Here is a 26,702-nt window from a genome sequence, read left to right as displayed (position 1 = left end):
AACAAGAAAATTGGAAACACGCAACCCTGCCTGTGAGTCAGAGCGGTAAATCAAAAGGTCAATTTGGGTGTGTTTGGATGTGGTGACAGCATCAAGAAGAGGGCTTGTGGTAATATCACTTCTGCGATGTTTTCGACCGCCTGCAGATGTTCAACTTCAACTTCGTTTTGCTCAATCTGCTTCATATGATTGCTGTTAATGCTCCAGGCAACACTGAGTATAACTGATAAACTAGGTGTTCAAATTTTAACCTGTAGGGGGCAGTCAAGCATGAAACGTGCCTTGGAGAAGACAAGGAAGAAGAACAGGAAGTCATTGACCTCACGGAGACATAACAGACACCTTCACTCTCGTTTACTCATCACAATTAAATGGTAGTTATTGTCTGTTGACTGTAAATGAGGAACACTGGTGCGTTAATGCTAATCGCAATTGCTACCCAGTTAGGCAAAAGTTCGAGGTGTTTTAAAATTCATATGAACAGAAGTTAAGGTCATGAATAATGACTAGTTCTATCCACTCGCTTCAATTCACATTCAATCTTTGTAGAATGACAAAAAGCTAATGCTAATCATGATTGCTAACTGTTTAGCAGGAGCAAATTTTGTAGGTGTCTGAAAACGCATATATCCACTCCAACTCAAGTTCAACCTTAGTCGATCATTTATCAGAAAAAAAGATAAAGGGATGATCACTTCATTGTTGATTTTAACCTTTGTGCACACACTTTGCAAACTATACACATTGCATTATTTTTCCAAAATTTTATAAATGCTTTTTAAGGCATAATAATAAAAGTGATTTATGATTTTTTTTTTCCTTCAACCACAAATTGTTCAGTGGCATCAGTTCTGTCTATACAATATTAACACCTGCAAAAAATTGAAAAATGCTATGGTCTGTCTTTGTAGTCTGCAACGTGATGATGACAAATTAAGACATAGTCATTAACTGGTCTCTCTCTCCACCTAATGTCTTGTGTTGATACACAAGTCAACAAAGAATTTTCTGTTTGCTGACATAGTTTGACCGCGGATCAATGGAATGTAGCAAAAATCGCAGGAAAATCAATGTAATAAATCCTATTAAAACGCATCTCAAAAAATGTAATTATCATGGTTTTATATGGTCCAAAATTTGGACAATAATTATTTTTGTAGATAAACTCTCGCACGTCCAGCTGTAATCACATAGAAATGTCAGGATCATCGCATTTTGAAATTTTACATGTTTTAATCATCTGATGTAAATTTGCCCTCTAGTGTATTTTCCCCATAGATTCTTTTAGGGTATGATTGAAAAAAATCAAAGGAACTTCCATAATTTGTAACATAGTGCCAAAGAGTTAATAAGATAGTGACAGCCCTAGCAGGAATGCTGAAAATACCGTGGAAAAAAAAAAAAAAACATGATACACGTCTTTTAATGAATGTGAGAAATGTACAATTTGCACAATAGCCATTTTTGAAGCCGGTGATAAAGTGTACATTGATCGAATTCCGCGACGTCACCACGTTTTAGCTCGGGAAGTCGACTCAAAAGGGTTGCTTTGAACTCACTTTGATGGGACCTTTACGGCGAGGCTTTCATCAACTGAGCAGAGATGAAGGCAGCATTATATTTGATGGGAAATCAAATGAATTCTAAAGTACTTTGCCAGTTTATTTTTATAATTGGTATTAAAAACACAGGAAAAAATTCAAAGCTATTGCAAACACACTTCTGATTTATTTTCAAGAGCCCGTAATGAAAGTTTAAGTCATATAATCCTCCCACCCCAAAAAATAAAGCCCTAAAACGAGTTTGCTGTATATGACATACGCCACATAGTGCACTTGATGTCCTGCGGAGATGACTAATGCTATTACAGTCTCATTCTACAATGTGACATTTTGACACTTGATTTACATTGGCGGTCAGCTGTGATCCCCTCGTGATTTTTATCAGCCATCACTTTCTCCACAGAGCGCCCAGCTGACACGAGCGGCGGCATCTCATTGACATAAAAACGGAAAATAAAACGACTGGAGAGAGCTTCTGCGGCTGATAGTGGCAACGCACATCCCAGCAACACCTCGTGTATCACAGTTTATGGACGACGCGTCGACAGGAGCTGGAGAAGATACAGCTGGCACGCTTTAAAAAAGCGCTTGAGCGAGGAGGAATGTAGAACAAATGGCACAGAGAGAAAGGTATGCTTAGTTTTTTTCCCCAAAATTACATTAAAATAGGTGTAATTTATATGTATTTACAAATACAGTAAATACAGGTAAGAAGTTCAGATTTGTAGGACTTTGTGAGAATTTTTTTAACACTGTATTTCTGTTCTGTTTTCAATGAAGCTTTTCATGATTTTCAATTTACATTTCACTATGATCTTTGAAAAATATGCATACGGTCGTCCCTACAATTGTACTGTACTAATCGTCTTTTACGGGTATTAATTCGCTATAACACAAAAAGAGCGAAACCAAGCTGTTTTAATGCCAAAGTGAGCACGAGAACTGCTAAAATGAATCGATGAATCAACGAGAATTAACCCATTCGATGCCAGGGACGTCATTTCACGTTTTTTTTTAAGAGCCCGGACATTAAATCCGAGATAATTAAGTAATAAATTGATACTTAAGTACATTAACAACATTAATTTGCAAATACGTATGTGTAAAATTGATACGTAAGTATCTGGGACTGAAAGTTTGGGCACTTCAAAAAAAAAAAAACGTGAAAATACATCCCTGGCATTGAATGAGCTCATCAACAACTAGCCAATTATCAAATTAACCAATAACTATTGTAATAGTTAAACTTGGGATTGAATGACTGGACATGTTAAAATTGACGACGTAAATTCAGATTTTTTTTTTCACACATCTACCATCATACCTTTTATTACTTAAAAAAAATAGTATTGTTGTCAGTCTTTTTTTTTTTTTTTTTTTAGCAGTTGATGCAGGCTGTAAAAATGTGGATGCTGGGCCACTGTTTGGACACCTCTGGTTAAGTCAAAAGTCCACATTTTCTGATTTCAGCCGCTCAGTAGTAATTAGTCTCTGATTTCTGTCATCTTTCATGAAAGCACACTGGTTATCTTTGAGAGTACACAAAATAAGACTTTGCACTGCTTTTACTTTGGAAAACGATAACCGAAACAGTAACTCAATTAGTTTCAAACGGTTTAATGGGTACAACATCCCTACATTGATTAATTCGTGTTCAATAAACAGTAACTAGAGACAAAATGATTTAGCTGTATACTTTAATGGGAAATTGATTTTTTATTCCTGATTAATTGGTGAAATATTCAAGAGAATAATCGGTTCTGAAACAATTTGCTAATGACAACCCCAGTGAACACAACAAATGCCAAATTCGGTTAAAATTTCCAGGAAAGGCAATCATTGAATGTTTGAGGATGACTGTAGCAAAACGGCTTTGGCCTGACGTTTACTTGCCAAATGACAGAGAAGAGAACTTGGTCAAGAAATCATTTCAACAAATTGAACCCAGTTAACAATGATCAACTACACTTATTTATATTCGCAATGAATCTGTTCACGCCGAAAAAAAAGACGATTCAAATAAGAGCCAGCACACTAACGTCAAACTTCCTTTAAACGAGATTGTCTTGCTCTCGCTCGTTTCGTTAATCAATTTTTATCCATCAAATATTTGATCACGCAGGCGGGATTTGGGAAAAGTCTATAATCCTATTTAAAGATCATTTATGTTTTGGGGTGAAAGTGAGGTTATGTGATTTCATAAATACCGTAAAGATGTGTATTTGGAGTGCTTAGCGAAAATAAAACGACGAGGACAATAATATAAGTTGCGCAGATGATCGTCGACCCAGGAGAAGGCCCCATGCTGTCAAGTCACCGCTTCGCTCCTGATGATCTTTTTCTGAGCCCAAAAGGCAGCTTATATCTTTATTAATCTACTGCTATGGCCACCACAATGCACACAACACTATACATGCAGTGGTTATCTTGGGCCGAAAAAATCTATTCAGAAATAAGGTACCTGCAAATATGCTTGATTTAGTATAGTATGTATTGATTTCATGACCATAGCGTTAATTTAAGTCACATTACTGCTGTCGTTTCCATTTGGATCACATCGGATTAGACAGAAGGAGATTCTAACGGAATGTTATTTGCCAGCGTTTATTGTTTCAGCCTCTCAAGAGAAGCCATTTGTTCTCCTTAAGATTTCACTTCGTAAGATATAAAGACTGTTTAAAATGGGATCAAGCAAATGTTGTTTTTCCAGAGATCTTTTTGTGGACGCAAAAAGAAATAAGGAAATTATGCTGGGAAATGAACCAAAAACAGTTTTGGCTGTTCCACATTCAATTTAAGAGAAAAGCAGATTGAACAAAAGGAGGACATGGTCGAGAGACATGACTGTTTCATAGATTTATACAAGAAACAAAGAGTATATTGTCGGATGAATCATCGCCCCCGTCAGCCAGATATCAACATATACGGTATATATATATATATATATATATATATATATATATATATATATATATATATATATATATATATACACATACAGTATATGTAACTATCCTCCATATTCTGTTCTCTTCATGTCATATCATATTCATTTGGTATGCTCCTTCCAGTGTTGTAGTTTTAGCTTACAGTATTTATTCAATCAAAATTCAGCTAACTTGTGTTGCCAGGCTGTATGAAATCTGCCCGAGGCCTTCGGAATCAATAGTGCAGGCAACTGTGCACTGTAAGTGAACAAGCAAATATAGTTAATGGACAGTCGCGATAGCCAATCAGATGTCGAGTTGGCAACAATAAGGGCAGCTAGAAGGCCTCACGTTTAACGTGGCATGTACACACCCTGTGATTGGATGGATTGGAAGGGAGGCAGCGCTATGCAGATCAAGCAAGCTACACGGTGTCCCTTGGTTGATCTGAATTAACAGTGTAACTTAGAGAGCCAGACCCGGGAACCTTTAGCAGAAAAATCAAATATATTGACTTGCTTTTTGAACCCACAATAGCTGAAGGAGAGGAAAATGTCAACCAAGTCATTGAAGTCTTCTTGAGGAAAGAAAGAAGAATGGATTTGTGAACTGTGTTGAAAAGAGTGTTTTGGGGACAGCCATTTTGGGGAGTGCAAGCATGATTTATTTTTTCACTTTTAATATGTTTTTGTGAACTTATATCGTTCATTTTCAATTAATAGATATTACATATTACATGTAAGTTTTAATTGCTTATGCGGGTTTATTGATGTTGCAATGTTCCGGAAAATAGCCTGTGTTGTACACGATTAATGTGATGCAACGTCAAGTAATGCGTGCGTGTGCTTCTGTATATGATTTCTCCAGCTGTGTTGTCATACAGTAAATGATGGTATTATGAAGTATATTTATTCGAGGCATATTAAGCAGCAGGGAAAAATGCAGTTGTGATTGAAAATCCAATCTAGCTATCATTTATTTCAAGTTTGCGCAAAACTTGGTTTCAAAAAGAAAGGTCGCCTCTGTGTTGTATTATTGCTCTTGCGTTATCTTTTTATTGTACACAGAGAATGTTGAATGACAATTTCACCAATTAGAGCAGGAAATTTCCCGCTTCATGACTTGATTTGAAGCCGTTTCTGGAAGGAAGGAAGAAGACACCTTTGCCATAGCATTTTCTCAAAATAGAGAGCTTTTTACTGTCTGAGAATAAACAATTTCCTCTAATTTATGTTAGTACAAACGGCAGCATTAAATACGGGCCAAATGAGCTCCGGATGTAGACTGAGACGGAGGTGATCAAAGAGTGAAATATGATCCCTGGCAGGAGTGACACATCTAAAGTTTATTTGCTGGCTTGTCTGCCAAGCAGAAGACACCAACGGGGCTGAGCAAGAACATCCTCCGTTCTGTAATCTCAAAACCAGTGTCCATAGAGGTGTATTCTCAAAGTGCGCTAATACCCCATTAATATTTCAATCACCGCTATGTCTTTGTTTTACTTGAAGATGCTATCGCCATGCCAACCAGAGATCTATGATATGGGTGCCAGGATGCTTCTTATTGTTCTTAGGGTTGGTTTTGAAGTATCTCTTCTCAAACTTGCTTTTGCAAACTCTTCACCCATAATCCCGCTAACTAACAAGTAAATAAACAGCGCTGAGTGGCGTAGGCTCCTGCAATACGGGGACCGACGGGGACGCGTCCTTGCCTTTTGTTTTGAGTTTACATGTGGCACAGTAAAATCCTCTCCCACGCGCAGTCAATGTCAGATTAGTTTGCCTCTTTGTACGCATCTTTCTGCAGAGCAGCCTGTCCTTTTGTCAGGGATTTACCTGTAATCTGCCCGTTTCGACAAAGGAACACAGAGCCACCAGAATTTAGGAGTAGCAGCAGTATGGGAAGTCAATTGAAAACTCAAAGCAATATGGTATAAGATGAGCTAAACAATATCTGCGTTATATTAGGATATATTGCACATCAGGGATGTCCAGATGTTTTCCTCTGAGGGCCGCATACAGAAAAGTAGGACATTTGTTTTAAATTAACTAATTTTAACACTGCAGCAATGAGTCAGTCAAATGAGTAATGACATAGTACGTTTATTTTTTTTATAAAAAGAGACTGCTACATCAAGGATCTTTTTAAAGGTGATGAAGCAAATTAAAATGGGTTTTCTACTTCATTACTTTTTTTAGATAGCACTGCAAATCAAAAAAAATTGTTCAAGTCGCAGGCCGCAAAAATGTGGGTGATGGGCCGCAAAAAGCCCCTGTGCCATAGCTTGGCTACACCTGCAGTACGCTGTTAAGTCGTGATCGTTTTATTTCATATGTGCTGGAATTTAAATCAGCCATATAAAATCTTTAACACGGACTGTATTATCATAATGGTGAATGTCGACTTGTCTTTTCCAAATGCATATGCATGTGAATTTATATTCAATTTATCATCCCTGTACATTGTGGTAATGGGACGCAATGTGTGCAAATTCAATAAAAGACAGAAAAAAAATCTATTTACGCTTATCCTCGATTGCACTTGTCCTCAGTCAGGTTGTTGGTGAAGTTGAGAATGTCCCCAGCTGACTTTTGGCAAGAGGCAATGTAAATACTGGAGTAGTGTTCTGGTTTCTTTTTTTTTCTTCTGTGTTTGCTGTTGTTTTTACCTTTCATTTATTTGAATTCTTAACAGTGTTTCCCAATCGCTCAAGAAAGAATAAGTAACTTCCTTCGTTTGGCACAAATTTACAAAAACAAATGAACTAAATCAATGTTGTGAATTTTCATGACATGCAATGAAAATACGGAAATATACACAGTACTATCATTTAAAGATGGAAAAAAACCAGTACTGTCAAGACATTTAAAAAAATCTTTTTTTAATATTTAGATGCATTGTATTATTGTGGCAGCTCTAAAATAGATATTCATCAATAATAAAGATGCTTTTACAGATGCAATAACCCTTTACCTTCTGCTGTATTGAGATGAGCCCCAAGTACTGGCTGGAACCTGCAATTTCGATAATCATGGTGCTGCTTGCTTTTGTCAAATAATTAGATTAAAAAAAAAAAAAAGCCAGCTCTGCTCGTCACTCTAACCCTAACCTCTTGCACAAATACTTTGGTTCTAAACATTAGCTGACATTATCTGTGTCCGCAGTCCCAGCTGGGTGCTTTGCATTTATGCGGTAGGCTGAATTTGAGCTGTTTTTGCTGTAAGCAAGCTCCACATTACAAAGAATGCATATGACTCTACCTTGATCAAAAGTGTCATCGGGGCTTCCTTTAAGTTAAATTTAAAGTTATATTTACCATTTATCGAAAGGACAACTCTTTTATTTTCATGTCTTCCTTCTGCTGAACTTGCCCAACCACAAGAGAAGCCTGTCAGGTATGATTGATTTTCATTTCCCAGCCCCAAAAAACTCAATCACAAGAAGCCCGATGCATGAAAACGAATCTAATCAACATAGGGAAAGCAATAAATTAGAGATTAAAAATAACGCGATTAAAAATCATAACACTTTGACTGTAATTAAATAATCTCACGTGTTAGACTCCCCTTTTAAAAACATCAAAGTCAGACAAGCATATATGAGTCAATATCCCTTTATATTGTGTGCCTCCGAGCATTTGAATGTGATAAAGGAAAATGAAGCCTTTCATCATGCTTAAAGGGATAAAAAATGGCGGCTCTCATTTATACCTTGTTTTTCTGTCAATTTAAAGCTGCTTTCTTCCCTGCAAATACAGCACATGATTGCAAAGCTGCTGCACTTTCACAGAAAATAACACACCCACATGCACGCAAACCAAATGAATAGGCCGCGCTCCCCTGGCTTTTTAATGTTTCCCATCTCAGATCCCTTGATTTATTTCTGTCATCACCTTAACTGTCATGTTTTCCGTCCTCCTTCCCACTCGTCCCATCCCTTCATCAACACGAAGATACATAAACATTGCTTGTAAGATAAGCTGCAGGCCTGCTATTATCTTTTCCCCGCCGTCGGTAAAGTGGATCTCCCGACCCCTCCGGTCATGGAAAATCTCGTTCCGTCTCTCTGCGGGGGTCTTAATGGGGAATGGGTTTTAAAGGTCCTCGCTCAAAGCTTCCTTCTGTCACTCTCTCCATCTTTGCCTTTTTACTAATTTGTAAATTGATCCAGTCTTGGGTTCCAGTATTAGGTTGGGGGTCGTGCTGTATTCTCCCTGAGGCGACTGTCTGTCTGCTAAGCACATTAGCCCACATCCCAGGACGCCTGTGCACGGAACCCAAATGTAGACAGACACTGTATATGTACAATGTCAACATATGGGTCAGTGTCCACAAATTCATCATGCATGGCCAGTCGGTCACTCGAGTGCATTCGAACCACAAACGTGTATAGGTTGCAAGCCCATAAAGAGCGGCAGTGTGTATTCGCAGAAACATTCTCATATGTAAACAGTTAAATATTTATCACGTTCGATCTTTGCGCTTTTTTAGATTCTGCCCGCTCCAAATGCAATTTTTATTCATCATTGCAGTCTCACATGCTAAACACACTTTTGCTCAGTCAATCCTAAAGACATATTTTTTTTCCAGACATTTGATCTCCATGTACTTCTATATATGATTTATACACAGTATATTTTTCAAATTTGGCTACAGAAGGGTTTAAACTAATAATTTACTTAAGGTAATGTAGAACTAAATTCAGTGTTTACTGTTAGTAAATACTCAAACAATTCATCACTTTAGGTAATCAAATATTAAAGTGACTATTTTTGGAAATAAACTACTAAAAGTAATTGATTACCTTTGGTCATCAAGAACAAAACACAATCAATTATTTTAGGTGCTAAAGTGCTAAAGTAAATGATTACTTACTATAAATGATGAAATAATGATAAATCACATCAAGTCAAGTTTATTTGTATAGCCCTGAATCACGGCGGTCTCAAAGTCTTCACAGGTGAAAAAGAAGTCATCATAAATCATAAATAGCATCATAAATACACAACAGCATCCCCTGAACAAAGCTCCCAGAAGGGGAAGGAAAATCTCAAAAACTCCATCTGAGAAAAATAAGAAACCTTCAGAAGGGACCGCAGGTGGGAGCGGCCCCCTTCCGGATTCGACAGGTTGCACTAGATGCCAAGTGCTAAAAATTACACCTTGTGCCATATTAGACAGGAAGTACAATATATGAATTTGTCACTTTTGGGGCAGGAGCTGAAAAATTAGAAGACTTCTACGTTCAAAATTTGATTTTTTTTGGTGTATGTGACTTTTTTTTTTTAAAGTCACTGCACCACCTGGTGACGTAGATGTGCAATTACAACACAGGGCAAAAGCAAAGCCTGTTTCCAAAACAGTTTCCAAAAGAAATTTCGTAAATATACACACTTACACTGTTACAATATTTTGATTGCACAGTATGTTCAATATATCCCAGTATGAAAGTACAATTCTTTACCACTTAAATTTTCATTGAACGAATGAAGCGTGTCTATACTTTTTAACGAAACATAATTTTTTTCAAGTTCCACCCACACAGAATATCCATAGTCACTTTCACATTACATTACACAGCTAAAATAATTCATAATGCATTCTTTTTAAATGTGACGCTTCATCATATGGACTTTTTTTCAATCAGAAATAGCCCTCGGCTCACCTAAATGATGAAATTAAACGATTGCACATTGTCTTCCTTGTTGATAATGAAAAGTGCCTTGAGCTCCGTCTGGCTAATGGAACCATCTGCTAGCAACTCCTGGAGACTCTCAAGATCTCTTCAATAATTTACAGTATTCTTAGGTCTTCATATCTATCAACACGGTGAATCTAATTCTAAATGTAGAAGTGAATTTGTCAATTCCTGTGACGACGGGAGGAGAGAGGACCCAAGCGCACGCACAACTGGTAAGGGCAAATGCAGAAAGTTTATTAAACAGAATGTGCAGGTGGTTTGTGGAAGCCGACGAGAGCGTGGCGAAGAAGTCTAGGGGGTCTCGGAGTCGGGAGAGCGGGGCTTGGCTGGGAGCCGGGCTGAGGGAGCGGGACAGGAGGAGGGCTCGGGCAGACAGATTAAGACGGCAGGCTAGCGGGTGGTCAGAGGCAGACAGGGTCGAAATACCAATACTTCGGTCAATTCGGCGGGCAGTCGGGTGGTCAGGAACAAACAGGGTCAGGCAACGGGCAGGCTGGCAGGAGGAGTCGCTGGAAAGCTCGGCGTGATGCATAGAGACAATCTGGCAGGTTGTGGATGGAAGTGAGCGGGCTTTATACTAGGCGGGTGAGTGGCAGCAGGTGTTAGTGTTTGGGCTGATTAGCAGGAGGGCTGAGCAGGTGAGGCTGGGAGTGAGGTGGCTGAACTGGTGAACTGTGACAGAACCCCCCCATCAAAGGACGGCTCCCGACGTCCCAAAACCACCGGGCGGGAGGGAAAGGCCAACGGCCGGGGAACCCCCACGGGCGGGAGGGCGGGCGACGCGCCGGGGCACATTACGACGCCCAGATGACCTAGACGGCTGATCCGGGTGAAGACGATGAAAATCTGTGATCAGGGACGGATCCACAACCTGGCGAGCAGGAATCCAGGAACGCTCCTCAGGACCATACCCCTCCCAGTCCACCAAATACTGGAGGCCCCTGCCCCGCCGACGTGAACGAAGAAGCCGGCGGACCGTGTAGACAGGGCCCCCATCAACGAGCCGAGGAGGAGGAGGAGGCGGAGCAGCCGGGACCAGGGGACTGTCAACCGCAGGCTTAATCCGGGAGACGTGGAAGGTCGGATGGACCCGCATTGATCGGGGAAGAGAGAGACGGACCGCGGCCGGACTCAAGACCTTCTGTATGGGAAAGGGGCCAATGAAACGAGGAGCCAACTTGTTGGACTCGACCCGGAGAGGAAGGTCGCGGGTTGACAGCCAGACCTTCTGGCCCACCTGGTATGCAGGCGCCGGGGTGCGCCGCCTGTCAGCGGCGCGAATGTATCGTTCCTTTGCACGCAGGAGTGCGGCGCGAGCTCGAGACCATGTGCGCCGACACCGGCGGGCGAATGCAAGAGCGGAAGGGCAGGAGGTGTTAGTGTCCAGGGCAGGGAAGAGCGGAGGTAAGTATCCAAACACACATTCAAAGGGAGCCAGACCTGTGGCAGAGGTGGTCTGTGAGTTGTGGGCATATTCGGCCCATAGGAGGTGGGTGGACCAGGACAGCGGGTCCCGTGAAGACAGACATCGGAGGGCCTTCTCAAGCTCCTGGTTGACCCTTTCGGTTTGCCCATTGGTCTGGGGATGGAAGCCGGATGAAAGACTGGCAGTTGCTCCAAGGAGCCGACAGAATTCTTTCCAAAAGGAGGAGGCAAACTGGGGACCTCTGTCTGAAACCACGTCAAGGGGTGGCCCATGGAGTCGGAAGACATGATTTAAGAGAAGGATGGCCGTTTCCTTGGCGGATGGGAGTTTTGGGAGTGCAACGAAGTGGGCCATTTTGCTGAACCGATCCACTATAGACAGAACGACTGTGTTGCCATTGGAAGGGGGTAGACCAGTGATGAAGTCTAACGAGATATGGGACCAGGGCCGATGGGGAATCGGAAGGGGGTGCAGTAAGCCAGCTGGGGGTCGATGACTGGGTTTATGTTGGTTGCAGACCGGACAGGCCTTGACAAATTCACCTACGTCCTTTTCTAAGGTGGACCACCAAAAGCGTTGTCTCAGGGCCTCTATTGTCCGGCGAACCCCAGGGTGACAGGTCAATTTGGAGGAGTGAGCCCATTGCAAGGCCTCAGAGCGCAGGTGGTCGGGAACAGGCAAGCAGTTGGGCGGGCAGGCGCTAGGTGCGGGTTGACCTCTGGCGGCTGACTTTATTCTCTCCTCAACGTCCCAGGTGAGGGTTCCGATGATGCATGAGGGTGGAAGGATCGGTTCTGGTTCTTTGCCTGGGGAATCCATGCGTTCAAACTGTCTGGAAAGGGCATCCGGTTTTACATTTCGGGAGCCAGGGCGGTAGGCGAGGACAAAGTTAAAGCGTGTGAAGAAGAGTGCCCAACGGGCCTGGCGCGAGTTAAGTCTTTTGGCCTGCCTTATATATTCAAGGTTCTTGTGGTCCGTCCACACCTGGAAGGGAACCTTGGTGCCCTCCAACCAATGCCGCCACTCCTCTAGTGCCGCTTTCACGGCAAGAAGTTCTCGGTTCCCGATGTCATAGTTAATCTCAGCCAGGGTAAGGCGGCGGGAGTAGAAAGCGCAGGGATGGAGCTTGTTGTCTTTTGCGGAGCGTTGGGATAGGACAGCCCCTAGTCCAACGTTGGAGGCATCCACCTCCACCACGAACTGACGCTCCGGGTCTGGCATCAGGAGGATTGGAGCTGAAGTGAAGCGGGCTTTAAGCGTCCGGAAGGCTTCGTCTGCTGCAGGATTCCATTGAAATTTGATCTTTGAACTGGTCAGAGTGGTAAGTGGACGAGCCAGGGTGCTGTAGTTCCTGATGAATCGTCTGTAGAAGTTAGCAAATCCGAGAAAACGCTGAAGCTGTTTGCGGGTTTCGGGAACAGGCCAGGTGGTGACAGACGAGACCTTGGCAGGATCCATAGCGATGCTGTTCTTTGAGATGATGTACCCCAGAAAGGAGACTGAAGTTTTATGGAAGTCACATTTCTCTGCTTTCACAAACAGGGAGTTTTCCAGCAGCCTTTGGAGTACTGTACGGACATGGGATGTGTGTTCTTCCCGGGTCCGGGAAAACACTAAGATGTCGTCAAGATATACGAAGACAAACTTTTCCAGCATATCACGCAGGACATCGTTGATCAAAGACTGAAACACTGCTGGGGCGTTTGTAAGGCCAAAGGGCATGACCAAATACTCATAATGTCCCAGGGGGGTGTTGAATGCCGTTTTCCACTCATCCCCTTCTCGGACCCGAACCAGATGATAAGCGCTGCGCAGATCTAACTTGGTGAAGAAGGAGGCGCCCTGGAGAAGCTCAAACCCAGAAGTCATAAGGGGGAGAGGATACCGGTTTTTAACGGTTATGTCATTTAGGCCTTGGTAATCTATGCAGGGACGGAGCGTCTGGTCCTTCTTTTTGACAAAAAAGAATCCAGCCCCCGCAGGAGAAGAAGACGGGCGGATAATGCCGGCTGACAGGGAGTCATTTATGTACTCTTCCATGGCTCGTCGCTCTGGAGCAGACAATGAGTAGAGGCGACCCCTGGGGGGCATCGTCCCTGGAAGTAGGTCGATGACACAATCATATGGCCGATGAGGAGGAAGAGATGTCGCTCTCGTCTTGCTGAAAACTTGGCAGAGATCATGGTATTCAGGAGGAACACCAGCCATGTCCGCCTGGGCCGGTAGAGGAATGCATACGTCGGGAGTCGAAGCTCGTTTGAGGCAGGACCGGTGGCAGGACGGAGACCAGCTAAGAATGACTCCTGTCTCCCAGTTTATGTGAGGGTTGTGGAGACAGAGCCAGGGTAGGCCCAGGATCAAGGGGATGTTTGGTTTGTTCAGAATATGAAATTGGATCTTCTCCTCATGGTTCCCAGACAGATGCATGGGAACGAGGACTGTCTGGTGTGTAATTAGCCCAAGAGGGCGACCATCCAGAGCATAGGACGGCGTTGGCTTGGGCAAGGGAGTGTGTGCAAGGCCAATTTGGGTGACCAGCTCTCTGCTGATGATGTTTGCATCGGCCCCAGAATCCACCAGAGCCCCCAGGACATGCGTGCCGCCAGAGAGGACCAAGCGCACCTGGAGAAGACGTTTTGGACGGGGGGAGCAAGAGAGAGCTTGGCCCAACCGTATCCCCTTATTTACGGCTGGGCCCTGGCTTTTACCGGACAGGAAGCAACGTAATGCCCCTCTTGACCACAATAGAGGCAAAGGTTGCCCGCACGGCGTCGTTGCCGTTCGTCTGAAGTCAATGTGGCGCGCCCAAGCTGCATGGGCTCGGCCTCAACCCCAGAGGGCGCTGGCGTGGCAGGCGGCCGGAAGGCGTGTCTGGCTAGAGGGACCGTCCCTCTCTCCAGTCTCTCTCTCTCTCGTTCACGTCGGCGATGCTGAAGTCGGATATCTATACGGGTTGCCAAGGCGATGATCGCGTCCAGGGTGGTGGGAAGCTCGTGGGAAACCAACTCGTCCTTTAGGCGACTAGACAGACCGTGCAGGAAGGCATCTACGAGAGCCGGTTCGTTCCAGCGGTTTTGGCTGGCTCTGGTGCGGAAGTCGATTGCGTAATCGGCTACTGACCTATTTCCTTGCCGGAGCTCAAGCAGGCCCCTTCCCAGCTCCGCGCTGGCATAGCTGAGTCCAAAAACTTTCTGGAGTTCCGCCGCGAACGCTTGGAAGGACGTGCAAGCCGGAGATTGCCTCCTCCACTCCGCCGTTCCCCACAAGCGTGCACGGCCTGTAAGGTGATTTACGACGAACGCTACCTTAACTTGTTCGGTGGTGAACGTCCTCGGTTGGAGAGCGAACAGCAAGGAGCAATTGGTTAAGAACGCCTCGCATGTTTCAGGATCGCCCTCATACCGTTCCGGAAGCCCAACCTGGGGATCGGGTGCTGGCTGGGGGACCGGGCTGAGAGAAGGTCGGCGTGCTGGGTCCATTGCGTTTCGCCAGATTGTACTGTGACGACGGGAGGAGAGAGGACCCAAGCGCACGCACAACTGGTAAGGGCAAATGCAGAAAGTTTATTAAACAGAATGTGCAGGTGGTTTGTGGAAGCCGACGAGAGCGTGGCGAAGAAGTCTAGGGGGTCTCGGAGTCGGGAGAGCGGGGCTTGGCTGGGAGCCGGGCTGAGGGAGCGGGACAGGAGGAGGGCTCGGGCAGACAGATTAAGACGGCAGGCTAGCGGGTGGTCAGAGGCAGACAGGGTCGAAATACCAATACTTCGGTCAATTCGGCGGGCAGTCGGGTGGTCAGGAACAAACAGGGTCAGGCAACGGGCAGGCTGGCAGGAGGAGTCGCTGGAAAGCTCGGCGTGATGCATAGAGACAATCTGGCAGGTTGTGGATGGAAGTGAGCGGGCTTTATACTAGGCGGGTGAGTGGCAGCAGGTGTTAGTGTTTGGGCTGATTAGCAGGAGGGCTGAGCAGGTGAGGCTGGGAGTGAGGTGGCTGAACTGGTGAACTGTGACAAATTCCACTTTTAAGACTTTGCTGCTCACTATGCTTTGCACACTCAGTGGAATATAAAATACAAGGGCAAGTCCAATTCTGTCAACACGGCTTATATCAAAAAAGGCCATTTGCAGTAAATTTTAATTTGATGGTCTGGCTTTGTTCCGGGACCTGGCTTGCCCTGAGTGTACACAGAGAGCCTTGGTCAGTGAAAGTTACATGAAAAAAACAACAAAACCGACATGACAATGATTAAGTCTGATACAACGTGGAAAAGTGAAGGTGGGGTGGAGGATGAATGGTGCAGCATAGACTAGAGAAAGACGAAATTAAAGAAATATACAAAATGACAGGACAAATCAAGTGATATACAGTAACGAGACTGACAATTGAACGAGTGTTGTCGAGAGTGAGTGATATGCTCAAATAAAACGAATCTTTTGAGTGAACGTGAGCGAAATGGTCGTTTCCTGAAGTGATTCATCCGTCCCTGACTTATGACCAATCAGCAGCCTGTGTCAGGTGAGGGAGGTACTTCACTGAATGCGATTGGCATTCGCGAACGCGGCAGTGAAAAAATGTACGTCATTTCCTGTTCAAGACGATTCACTGAGTGAAATAACGTAAATTTCAGGAGGACAGGTCAGTGAGGGAATGTACTAGTTCCTCAATGGTTCACTTCCGTCTCACAAGTCAATCAGTGAGTGAAAATGATGTCATATCTCGTTCAGAAGGAATCAGTGGGTAAACATACTGCTATTCTCTGATTTGGTTACATATCGCGATAGAGTGAATGAATCTTTTCAATGATTCTTAAAACTGATTCCCATTCAGAACAAGCTCATTTCTGATCTGTTCATGTCTGGAAATTCGGTGTATGAATCTTTTGGATGAGTCTTTATATGAACTGATTCTAATGATTCAGTAACAAAAGAGGATACGTCGTTTTCCATTAGTCATTACCCATTTCAAAACGTTCAACGTTCAATTCTTTCGGGATTTGAGCTATTTTTTTCGACTGATTCTAATAATTCAGTAAACAAAATAATCGTTATGCCCATCACTAAGCTAAATTCAATTTCTTATAAATGCATGGCGGGACTCCTTTAATATGATTATTAACGATGCTGTTAGCTTTGTCTTTTCTGCTCTAAATCATCGGCACAATTGAGATCATTTGTTCCCAACCCAGATGTTTGATACAATGAAGAATGCTGTTGTCATTACAAATTGTTTCTCACTAGATCATATATTGTAGCTCTTGTCTCTGCGTTTATTCCAGGTGACAACAAATCAGTATTTGTTTCATCGTTGCCCTCTGTAATTTCTCTTTGTCTTACAGGGTCGAGAACACTGGATTCCATCTCGCCGCTGCAATTTGAGGCCTAAAACATCGGAACAAAAACAACCCCCACGCTCACCAAAATGGCAACTTTCGGTATTACTAAACCGGAGGCTCGACTGCCATTGCTTTTACTTTGCTTGACAATGTGCGTGTGCGCGCTTGAGTTCGCCGCAGCCACAATTCAAGGTTACATTGGAGAAAAAGAACCTATATGCCCATCTGTGTGTAGATGCGATGAAGACTTTATTTACTGTAATGATCGTGGCCTAAGCGCCATCCCCTCACTGCCTGCTTCCGCATCTGTCCTTTACCTTCAAAACAACCAGATAAACAACCCGGGCCTTCCAACATCTTTGGAAGGCCAGCTCACCGTACGAGTAGTCTACCTCTATGATAATGAACTGGACGAATTCCCCGTGCACTTGCCACCATCTGTCCGTGAGCTGCATTTGCAAGACAATAACATCCGCACCATTCCTCGTAGCGCTCTGGCTCGGATGCCGCTCCTGGAGAAGCTCCACTTGGACGACAACTCTATTTCCACAGTCAGTATTGAGGACCAGGCTTTTGCAGATAACCCGCGACTGCGCCTACTTTTCCTTTCTCGGAATCACCTTTCTAGCATCCCCTCAGGTTTGCCCGCTTCTCTGGAAGAACTCCGCCTGGACGACAACCGAATCTCCACTATCCCTACGCATGCCTTCCGCGGTCTCAGCTCGCTCCGATGTCTTGTTTTGGATGGGAATCTTCTGGCAAATCAGCGCATTGCTGATGATACATTCTCCCGTCTCTCCAACTTGACCGAATTGTCCTTAGTCCGTAACTCCCTCCAGACCCCGCCTGTCAATCTTCCCAGTGCCCATCTTCAGCGATTGTCGCTGCAGGAGAATGCCCTGATTCACATGCCCCGCGGTTCTTTGGATGGCATGCACAGGCTGCAAAGATTGGACCTCTCCGGGAATAACTTAACTACTCTCCCACGAGGACTGTTCAAAGACCTGGACAACTTAGGTCAACTGCTGGTGCGAGGTAATCCTTGGCACTGTGGCTGTAACCTGCGTTGGCTATACGATTGGTTACACGCCCGTGGTAACGCAATCACTGTGAGAGGTCTCACCTGCCATGGGCCTGAAAGGGTGCGGGAAATGGCTTTGAAAGATCTGACGACGGAGATGGAGGAATGCGAAGTGGTGAGGACAGCTGGGACTAAAGACAGAGCAGGTCTCGGCGGAGGAGACAGTACGACCACCAACACGCCTCCTCAGGGGTCCCTCTTCACTCTCCGCTCAAAGCGCCCTGGTCTGGGACTTCCGGACTCCGGCTTGGACTTCACTCTCAGCAGCAGTGGCGTAGGGAAGAGTTTGGCTCTCAACGTTAAGCCTCTGTCTCATAACAGTGTCCGCGTTACATGGAGTGTAGCGCAGCCAAGTTCGTCCTTCAGGCTCAGTTGGCTCCGATTAGGTATCGGTAATGCCATGGGATCAATCACCGAGACCTTGGTCAGAGGCGATCGTCGGGAATATCTGCTCACCTCCTTGCAACCGCGCTCAAGCTACATCATCTGCATGGTGCCCATGTCTGCCAGCTCGGAAAACAAAGTAGGGCTATCGGGAGAGGCTGACACCGATGAAGCTCAGGTGTGTGCAAAAGCCGAAACATCTGATCCCAGCCCATTGGAGGAAGATGAAAATAGTCATTCGCAGCCTATGACGGTGCTGCCGCTGACGGGGATTATTGGCGGGGCTACCGCAATCGTATCGCTGGCACTTATTTTTGCCATCTTTTGCTGGTACGGACACAGGAGTGGTCACCTGTGTTCCCGAGACCATTACACCCGAAACAGCTCCCGCAAAAGCAAGAATTACGATGACTACATTGAGTCGGGCACCAAGAAAGACAATACCATATTAGAGATCCGTGGTCCAGGGTTACAGATGACCCCGATGGCAGCCTGCCAGCCGTTGCAGCCCAAACCCCTACAAGAGGATTACATCATCCATACCATATTCCCATCCAATGGCACCGGCCTGTACAAAGGTGCCAATCATATGTCTAATGCAAGGAAAAGCACCAACAGGGGTTATAGAGAAGGTGGAATCCCAGATATAGACTACTGTTACACATGATGTACTGTATCAGGTCCTCACCACAGAATTATTGGTAAACTGTATCAGATGCACAATATTCCTCCACACGGACACTTCAGAAGCAACCTTCTGTGCCTTTGACTTCTGGTCTCCCATTCCATATTACCTGTGGTTTCCTGCACTAAGAATTCCGTATACGATTATCTGGACCTGAAACTGTGTGGAAACAACTCACCACGGGGAGCGGATAAAATATCCTTTGTGGAACACGGTGGACCGTTTCTTTACGACATAGTAATGGGCCATGTATGTTTTACTGAGTATGCTCCTTCTCTGTGACATGTTAGCAAAGAATGTATACACTGTGGAGAGATTGGACGAGAGTGACTGATTGGTTCTCAGACAGGAGCCACGATTCTAATGGAAGCTATGATGAACAGACATTTCTGATTCTCATCTCCTTCCCGCTCATCAGTTACATTATGAAATTTTATCAAATCATTATTGCAAACGCCTCAATTCCATCGTTGCGCCCGACTGGCTATCTGAGGAAAGGGCTTTGTAAAGCTGTGAATTGTTTGAATTCGAAAATGAAAATAACCACTTGTCTTAAAGTAAAGCTCATCATGACCTTTTTTCAGTTTGGGGTAGGTTGTAGATCTTTATATTACTGTTCGAACGTTCATATTCAAGCGTCACTGTGTTGCTCTCGTGTCATGGGATACAACACTGGTGTGTAGATAATCAGATTTGATATTGATTGGATTATGCGTGCTTTGGTTTAAATCGGGGGTGTCCAAACTTCTTCTTCTGAGGATAGCAAAAATCAAAAAAGCAAGCAATTCCACATGGTTTATATAAATGTACATCTTGGCTTTAAAAGCGTTAAAAATGATGAGGTTAATCTTTTTCACACTTCCAACGATATCTACCACGAAAACCTTCTTGTGGGCCAGGTCAAAATTTATTTTTAGCATAGACCATGGGCCGCAACAATGTAGAGGCCTGGCCAGAATTGGCCCCTTGGCCGCAGTTTGGACACCCCAATTTTAAATCTATTGATATTTAGATATCTTGACATGCTGCACAGATGTTTATGTATTTATTTGGTTTCATGTTTTTTGTTATTTTCGTGTACACTGAGATGTTTTTGTTTAAACTTGTTCACCCTCATATTTGCCACTATTTATGAAAACCACTTTTGAGACAGTGAATTGTTTTATCTAAATAGAAAAAAAAAGAGTCTCCAGGTTTCTACAGCATATTACATGTATTTTTTAAATAAGACCCAAAGCAAAATACACTTTAAAAGAGCACCCTCAATTTGGCATTTGTGGAATCCTGCTGATTTGCCCGTAGCCATCCATATTCTGAAAACAAATTTTAATCGGACAGGAAAAAAAAGTTTCTATATGAGAGACAGCCTCGGGAAAATGAAAAATGAGACATCCTAATGGACTTACAGCGTAAGCTCTCCAAGCCACGAGCGAACAAGTGGATAGACTGGTGGACTCGTTCAAACACGGGGTGATGCGAAAGGTTTATTGCTGTTTGTTTTTTGGATGGTAAAAGACTCAATCTGACATCTTTATTACCTAGTGGCACTGAAAATGTATTAGCACTTGGGAAAGAAGCGGAATAAATGTAATGAGAGATACGATGTTGAGTAAAGTTACCTCTCCGGGCACTGACAAAGACGCAGATTGATAGCTTTGTCATGATGAAGTTCACCCGTGCATCAATATGTTTGTCATACACAAATTGCTGTGAATTGGGCCTTGGGCTTAATGTTGTTTACTACCATGTAACTTCCAAAGGGGAAACCACTTGTGCTTCCTTGACTGTTTTGTCTGCCACCATTTTACAGTGGTCTCTGAAAACATGTCAGAGCAATTTATAGTTTGAATTGCACCCAAACGCTAGAAATAGCGGCAACTCACTGGCCTGGATAATTCTATTTCAGAGAATGTTGATATTCTGTAATTGCTATTTTGCAGTCATAATAAACTAGAGATGTGCATACTAATCAATTAATTGTTTGGCAGAGCTGCATTTGATTCAGTCTAAAATTGTTTTTGCTGTATTAAAATAAATTAAAAAATCCATCACGACTACATTCACACACGTAACTCCTGAATACAGGACCCGGTGTTGGAACAGAATTACAAAACATTCAGAGAGAGGGATTCTATTCTTTAAAAGAATTCATAGATAACATTTGATTATTATCACAGAATAATTATCATCTTAATGCCCCCGTTTGTGAACACGCATGGATTCAGATGTTGGTTCGGTCTGCTTGCTTCTTTTGATGAAAATAATATTGCACAACCTTGGCTAACAAACAAATTGTTTGGGGCTCCCAGTGTTGTCTCATCCGTGGAAACAGATTCAAAATGGCTCTTTGAATGTTAAAGGTTTGCAACCACATTTTTTCATGGAAATTGAAGAAATTTAAGGGTGCCATAAATTTCTGTAAAATATATATGTAAAACCAAATGGATTTTTGTGAAATCACATGGATTCAATCAAGGTATTATAATCTTGTAATTACTGTTTTTTCACCTTCTGGGATCGAAACCAACTGTGCGGGGAAGCAATTTTTATGAAAGCAAAAACATACTGGACTGAACCAGTGCCAACCACGAATGATTGAAATGTTTAAATGGAGCTGAGAAGAGCTCAATTCGTACAAGCTGTGTGAGACTGCACTTCAAATAAAGAACTTACAGTTGAGCTTGTGATTTTTCATAATACAGTATATGTAAACTTATGGGCACAACAGTAAATTAAAACATTTCCCGTTTATTGGAGTGTCAGCTGGACCTTTTGCCATCATTCGGTAATTTGTTGAGGAATTGAAAAAAAAAACAGTGTGTAGTCTCAGAATCAAGTGATGTCGTTTGTACAAACACTCGGTTGTATTATGGCTGGCAAAATCCAATTCAATTAATCATAAACACCTAATCCAATAAAGTTGGAATGTTGTATAATACGAAAGTAAAAAGGATGCAATGATTTGGGAATTGTTTAAGCTAGTATTCAATAGAATACACAATGAAGACAAAGATATGTCATGTTCAAAAATGTTTTGTTGTTGCTGCAAATGCGATCACTCGGAGAAAAAGCTGAGGCAGAGGCATGTATACCAATGTGTTACATTTCATTTCCTTTTAACAATATTAAATATGTGTTTGGGAACTGAGTAAACAGATTGTTGCTTGATTCTTGCCTGATAGTTGCTCAGCAGTTTGGGGTCTCTGTTGTCACATTTTACACTTTACCCCACATATTTTCAACAGCAAACCGGTCGGGACGGCTGGCAGGTCATTCTAGTACTCGCACTGTTTTAACACAAAGCTACGCAATTGTAACACGTGCACGTCGTGTTTTGGCATTCTCTATCCCTGAAAATAGAAGAACAATGTATCTTTCAATCGAAACGTGGACTCATCAGACCACAGCACACTTTTCCATTTTGCATCACTAAGGACCCAGAGAGGCTGGTGGCATTTGTGAGCGTTGTTAATAATTGGGTTTGCATGTCAAAGATTTAACCGCTTTTAATGATGTGGCCATGAGGTTTATGAACTGACACTGGTTTTTGTTCAGAATGAGAAACTGCTCATTGAAAATTTGCTTTGACCAGTTTGGACATTATATATCTTGTCTTTATGGTGTACTCTATCGAAAACAGGTCGAAAAGGATTTGAAGATCATCCTATTATGTCTTTATTAGCGATTGTGCATAGTATGAGGCTATATTTTTTCCTCTATTTGTACAAACTGAGCAAATATTTTTCTGTCATGAGCAATCCAGTACATAAATGTCATGTCCAACTGTGTCACATGAGTTTTATTCTGATGTCTTTGTCTTGGATAGATCCATCCCTGGTTGTTCTACTTTAATGCATTTAAGAAAACCCACTATGAAATTAAGAAGAATAAAATGCCACCGGTTTCAGTTTAACTGTGTAATTTTGTAATTTTCCTTCTTGAACCTAATTCGATTGGCTTACAATTATGGACGATATTTTTTTTTTTCCCTACCCACAGGCTCATTGTCGGGATGAGCGAGAATCAACCACTGCAGAGCATCGTAAACAGTTTGTAATGCTAGCAACTTTCCCCAGGCAGAGCACCACAAGTTAATTGGATTTTCAGCCCTTCAAGATCTGGGAGTCCCAAACAAATACAAATTAATTAAAGGTCAATGAAAAATGATTCTTTATCAATAATCCTTAAATGTACTGAAGCGTCCCTCAAAGAGCAGTTGGATTAAGGCGGAAGTGTAGAAGTGGTCTAAATGGAGAAAAGCCTTTATCAATTGCCAAACAAGGGTTGGGCTAATTCTTTTTTTGTTTTTCTGATATTTTGGACGGTTTTTAACTTACAACCTTGGTGGAATAGCTAAAAGTCTTTTCTTGTATGACTTGTGCCTGAGAGTGCGACATGGTTGATAAATTTGTCAACCCCCACAAAACAGTTTTGAACGATTAAAGAGATTGTGCGTCAAGCCCTCCCACAAATACACTCCAGCATAGTGCAGAGTCTTCCCAGAAAATTGCAACTGTTAATACCCGCAAAGCTGGGACTTTTTCTTTTTTTTAAGAAACAAAAATAGTTTCTGCTAAGCTCAAAAGAATTGCCCTGACCAAATTATGAGTTGAAGTCCGTTTTTATTTGTTGAAATCTGTGAGAAATTAACGTGACAAAAAGACAGGTTGACATTCGCTTTTTTTTTATTTTGAAAGTTATTCACACGGCTATGTGACCTTAGAAAAAAAATGTGCATTTTCTCCTGGACACTGCATGTTCAATTCACATAGCACATTTTCTATAAGAGTAGCAAAACTGAAGAAGAGAGAAACTCACCTGGGTCCTGTAAGTCGCATGTCTGGGAGGATTTTGGCAACTTGGTGTGAACTGAGTTCTTGAATAATACAGGTACTGAAAAAAAATATGTGATGACTATTTTCTATTTTATATTCATATATTCATGTTTATTTGATGCACATTGACAAAATAACACACCAATGCCAACATTAGCCAACAAACCAAATAACACATGAATGACAAAATAATAGCCTCATTAAGCTTTTATTTTGAAGTAATTCCTAGCGGTAGTAATTACATGCCGATTTGCTTGACTCTTGCTTGCAACTTCTTTATTCCAAATTTTTGCCATCATGTTACATAGCTACCAAGATCAAAACACTGACTTTACGAAAGTCTGAAACGCTAAGAAACTAATCGTCATTTACGCTGTCAATGAACAGCATGATACGGCGCAAGTCTCCGTGAGCTGCTCAGGACGACACGCATGCTGCATTCAAATGCAGTTAGACATTTCAAACTCCCACAGGAACAAGAGGCCATTGATGCATTAAAAATGAATAACCGTAATAATAGTAAAAAAAACTGCTGTTAAAAAAAATATTTCAAGAGTTGAACTGTCCACCATTTTGAAGGGTTCTAGTAACATCTACCAAATTTAATTTCATCTATGATTACAAAAAGAATATACCCGTATTGAAGAGTGAATCCTTTTAAAACTCCTTTCAATTTAAAATGATAATAAAAAAAGATAGCAGATTATTTATCAAGTTCTCGGAAAGGATAATTTCTCATTGCTATTTTCCAATGTCGCTTCTAAAAACAGAAAAAAATGAGTTTTTAATCATGAAGAATGACTTTACTGGAGATAAGAATCCTTGTCCCCTTAAATGTCTATACATATAGTGAGAAGTGTGTTGTACAACGACAGTGTTTTATACTGAGGAAGAATATCCTCTTACCACAGTCCGTCACGTGACATCTTAAGTGACTGTGACCTGAAGGTTGGGTAGTAACCTATTTCTGGACACACTACTGGACCATTTAAGACCGTCCCTTATAAATCTTATTGTACAGTGAGAAAAAAAAAAAAGCGGCGAATGGGGGAAATGAAAAATATATCAGTTGAAATGAGGCCAACAGAGGATATTGCACACGGGGGATAATGAAGATCTGATTGGCCTGTTATAAAGTCAGAGTATAGTTATGAATTGATAACCACTAAAACTATTGAATCGCTGATGATTACATTTTTTATACATAACTCAATTGTGAATTCAGAAGAGGTTTGTCCGTATACCGTAAACATTTGCATGTATTTTCCTTACTCGAGACATCTTTCAGAAAATGTTATTGTATACTGTAAGTTCAGCTCAAGTTCTTCAGTAGCAAAGATCGAAACTGCTCTGCAGATTGCTACAAGGTTCTTTCGAGCCCATAGCTATGATACAATTAGATCAAGGGACCAAAAAAAATGTTTTTAAGGGTCTTGGATAGTAAAAGCTTTCCACAGCGGTCATTTGATAATAATAGAGTAATTCAGTTACTGGAAAACTGCAGTGGTTGCAACTCGGCCTGCAAAGACGCTGCTGAACCAACAAATGGAGACAAGTGATTGTACAGCAAGGTTTGTCCATGTTTTTGTCACATACCAATGACATTGTGGGTTGGAGTTTAATTGATTAAAAAGAACAAGAAGTGAAAAAGTTTCATTCACGAATAGCAAAAAATTTGTGTGTAATTTATTGAATGTATAATCTCGAAAATATTAGGGGGAAATATTTGAATCTTTGGGTGCTGAATTTTGAGTATGCAGGGATCCACTGTAATTAATGCTGTGTGTATATGCAAATGAATTTCATGCCACTGAGTAATACTGTGTCGCTGTTTTTTTGGGTATAACACAGAGATAACGAGAAATATTTTGCGAGAAAGATGTGTCATTGCTGTGTGAATTAATGCAAGATGTGGGATGAGGAATGATCATTTTTGGCAAGATGTACATGAGCTTGGACGGCTTTAACAGTTTTTTTGTCATTCTTTCTGTAATTTCTTTGGGTAATTATTTAACTCCCAACTTTTTTTTCCCCTCTCTGTCCTTTATCCACGGTGTCTTTCTGTATTTTATGTCCGGTTATAATCTGATTATAATTTGGATATGCATTCTGTACATGTTCCTAAATGTTACATTTTATAATAAAAAGCACCAGATTGCTATCACATTAATTTTATTTGCTGGAATACACAAATGTCTTCTCATAGACTGTCATTTTGCCAGAACAGTATTGTTTTATGGCGGACATTTTGTCATTTTACAGCAATGTATTGTTTCTTTTATGTTGTTTGCAGGTTGATACGTCCTTGTGTCTTATAGGCATAGGCGCAGCTGTTAACCATAAAAGTGACTCTCATAATCTCTCCCCCACCCCTTCCCTGCACAGGTATGAATAAGTATTTTCTCCGACATCTGCCTCGTTATACACATTATGTACTATACACGCAAGCGTTTGGTTCACATAAACTGCACCATTTATGCAGGCGTAGTGGCTGACAAATTGTGTTTGCAAACGTGCGCGCGGTTTAGTGAGAAGAATGAACGATAGGCTCATTAACAATGTGCTGAGCTGAGCTTTTTTAATGTTAAAAAATGGACACTATTCCTGCCGGATATTGAAAAGAGCTTGTTTCTGTAATTCATTAAATGGAGGTACTCCTAAGAGAGGGGAAACAAGAATCAGAAGACAGTAAAGCCCGCTTTAATATGATACCGGCACTTTAGGCGGGAAAACGTGTCGGTACGCACATTATTCGATTGTTAACCACCGCC

The 26,702-nt window shown here is 42.3% G+C and overlaps 1 protein-coding gene across 3 annotated transcripts; it reads left to right on the top strand.

The window, feature by feature from the left end:
* The first annotated feature begins 2,058 nt into the window (after positions 1-2,058).
* Positions 2,059-26,074, top strand: flrt1a (fibronectin leucine rich transmembrane protein 1a). 3 transcript variants are annotated; one of them, XM_088440781.1, is made up of 3 exons: positions 10,364-14,894; positions 15,004-15,157; positions 16,950-26,074. In XM_088440781.1, exon 3 carries the CDS (start codon positions 17,033-17,035, stop codon positions 19,076-19,078), a length of 2,046 nt encoding a protein of 681 aa, XP_088296907.1. In that variant the 5' UTR covers positions 10,364-14,894; positions 15,004-15,157; positions 16,950-17,032; the 3' UTR covers positions 19,079-26,074. The 3 variants fall into 3 exon arrangements, with proteins under 3 accessions (XP_088296909.1, XP_088296907.1, XP_088296906.1); XM_088440780.1 differs by having other exon boundaries at positions 10,364-14,899; XM_088440783.1 differs by lacking the exons at positions 10,364-14,894; positions 15,004-15,157 and adding an exon at positions 2,059-2,192.
* Positions 26,075-26,702: the final 628 nt, after the last annotated feature.

The sequence above is a fragment of the Hippichthys cyanospilos genome, chromosome 18, assembly GCF_059441005.1.
Source record: "Hippichthys cyanospilos isolate Australia breed blue-spotted pipefish chromosome 18, RoL_Hcya_1.0, whole genome shotgun sequence".
Lineage (NCBI taxonomy): Eukaryota > Metazoa > Chordata > Actinopteri > Syngnathiformes > Syngnathidae > Hippichthys > Hippichthys cyanospilos.
Note: the sequence above shows the minus strand (reverse complement) of the source record. Positions and strands in the feature narration are given on the sequence as shown.

Bases quoted from the DNA above. Each gene is read 5' to 3' on its own strand.
- flrt1a (XM_088440783.1), top strand. From the start codon at position 17,033: ATGGCAACTTTCGGTATTACTAAACCGGAGGCTCGACTGCCATTGCTT.